A 2,217-nucleotide genomic window follows, 5' to 3' on the forward strand; every position below is an offset into this window, starting at 1 on the left:
TTTTTTTTTTTTTTACTTTGGTGGAAAACATGGTTCTCTTTTAGCTAATTAAAACCATTCCCGTTTAGTTAAATCCACGTAATTACACACTTTTATTTTATGATCTGATGTGACTGGCATTTCATACATAGATTTAGCTGAATGTAATGCTGAGTGGTCCTTCTCAGTACTCCGTGAAAGTAAACATGAATCTGCAGGGACTCAATGGCTCACTGCTTGTCTTGTCTTAATGAAGTTCTGTTTGTTACATTCTCTCAGGTGGCGTACACTTTGTTCCAGGACACGGGTCTGTTCGAAATCTTCAAAATCCCTGTGCGGGAATTCATGACGTACTTTTGCGCTCTGGAGAACGGCTATCGTGACATCCCCTGTGAGAATAAAAAAAAATCTTGTTTGAAGTTAAACTTGAAAACTGGGTTAGAATTGTTCCAGTATTTCTCAAATTGGAGCACAGTGAAGATTTGGGTCTTGTGAAGCTGAGAACGGTTGGAAACAATTCCAGTGAAGCGCTATTTTCTGTTCTTCCTTCAGATCACAACCGTGTCCATGCCACTGACGTCCTTCATGCGGTGTGGTATCTTACCACCCGGCCAATCCCAGGCTTTCAGCAGATCCATAATGAGCATGTCACAGGAAGTGATACAGGTACATCTGTACTCTCACACTCCATTATAGTTTTGGCATCAAGTAGACTGGTAACTGAAGGTTGTAGGTTCAAATCCCACAATGACCGATTCATGATCTACCATCATTGTGCCCTTAGTTAAGGCACTGGATAAAACGGTAATATGGAGTACATGATGGACAGATTCAAGTTAGAGCATCTGTATCGTCAGTCCTGTCTCTAATTATATCTAGCATACCTCCTGATCCATCGGAAATAAATTAGAGGCCATCGCCGCTGCCCGGTCTTCGTTATTCCAGCCAGCGGCGCAAATGCTGTCTGATAAGAGATCCTCTATTGCGATTGAGATCTGAGGTGGCTGCTGGCTCAGCATGTCCGAGGCTTATTTTAAGTCTGCTGATGGCCCTTGTAATTTCTCAAATGGAGTTGGACTCTGAGTCACTCTGCTGCTGTTCCACGCAGCAGCCAGCTCTGGCAGGCAGAGGTGTTGAATCACACTGAGACCAGTGACTTCACTAGCTGGCTCAAATACAGAGTTGCTAAATATTCAAAAATCTTTGTGAAAGAGATGGAGTACGGTTTCAGAATATTTGGTTTGCTGTTAAAACAGTCAGCTTAATTGCAGCCTCTTGGCAGTGTTTGGTTCTCTTATTTCATTAGTGACTTCTTTAGGCCTGTGCAAGTTTGAATTAGCAGCAAAGAAATAATGCACAAGGAATAATAAAAAAAAAAACTTCTCTGAACATTACTGCACAGATCTTGACATGTGTATATATATATATATATATATGTGTGTGTTTGTGTATGTGTTTGGCAAGTGTTTCATTTGCAGAACAATTTATATAATTGTGTATAGAGTGTATTTGTGTGTATATAGAGTGTATATTTACTTTTATAATAATTTCTCATTTAATCTACATGTTTTTTCGAGGATTATGATGAATTAAATTGGATATATTCGGCATTTTACATTCCCATTCCCCCTGATTTTGACAGATTACTTTTACTGCCATCTTAAAGTAATAGTTCTGCCAAAAATTTTAATTTTGTCATCAATTATTCACCCTTATGTCGTTCCAAACCTGTTTAAGTTTCTTTATGTTCAACACAAAAGAAGATATTTTGAAGAATTTTGAAGGACCAAACAGTTGTTGGTCCCCATTGATTTCCATCGTAGGGAAAGAAATACTATGGAAGGGAAGTCAATGGGGACCGTCAGCTGTTTGATTACCAGCATTCTTCAAAATATCTTCTTTTATGGTCAACATAATAAAGAAACTCATACAGGTTTGGAACGACATGATGGTGCGTGAATGATGACAAAATTTAAATTTTTTGGGTAAACTATCCATTTAATTCCTGTAAAATTAATCTTTAAAAACACTAATAATGTAATAAAACTGTTTACTATTATCTTAAGCAGAGCTCAGAATTAATTTCCATTACTGTATATGTGACCCTGGACCACAAAACCATAAGGGTCAATTTTTTTGAAATTGAGATTTATGCATCATCTGAAAGCTGAATAAATAAGCTTTCTATTGATGTTTGTTAGGATAGGACAATATAATGCCTAGATACAACACTATTAA

The 2,217-nt window shown here is 37.5% G+C and overlaps 1 protein-coding gene across 1 annotated transcript in view; it reads left to right on the forward strand.

Moving 5' to 3' along the window:
• The window catches only part of LOC107750617 (cGMP-inhibited 3',5'-cyclic phosphodiesterase B-like), a 54,845-nt gene that overhangs the window by 46,017 nt on the left and 6,611 nt on the right, over positions 1–2,217 (forward strand). The window contains exons 10-11 of the mRNA XM_016566106.1: positions 198–370; positions 532–645. Coding sequence (XP_016421592.1) covers positions 198–370; positions 532–645 — 287 coding nt within the window. The remainder of the gene's footprint in view (positions 1–197; positions 371–531; positions 646–2,217) is intronic.

The sequence above is a fragment of the Sinocyclocheilus rhinocerous genome, unplaced genomic scaffold (genome assembly GCF_001515625.1).
Source record: "Sinocyclocheilus rhinocerous isolate Xijiao unplaced genomic scaffold, SAMN03320098_v1.1 scaffold19, whole genome shotgun sequence".
NCBI classification, from domain to species: Eukaryota; Metazoa; Chordata; class Actinopteri; order Cypriniformes; family Cyprinidae; genus Sinocyclocheilus; species Sinocyclocheilus rhinocerous.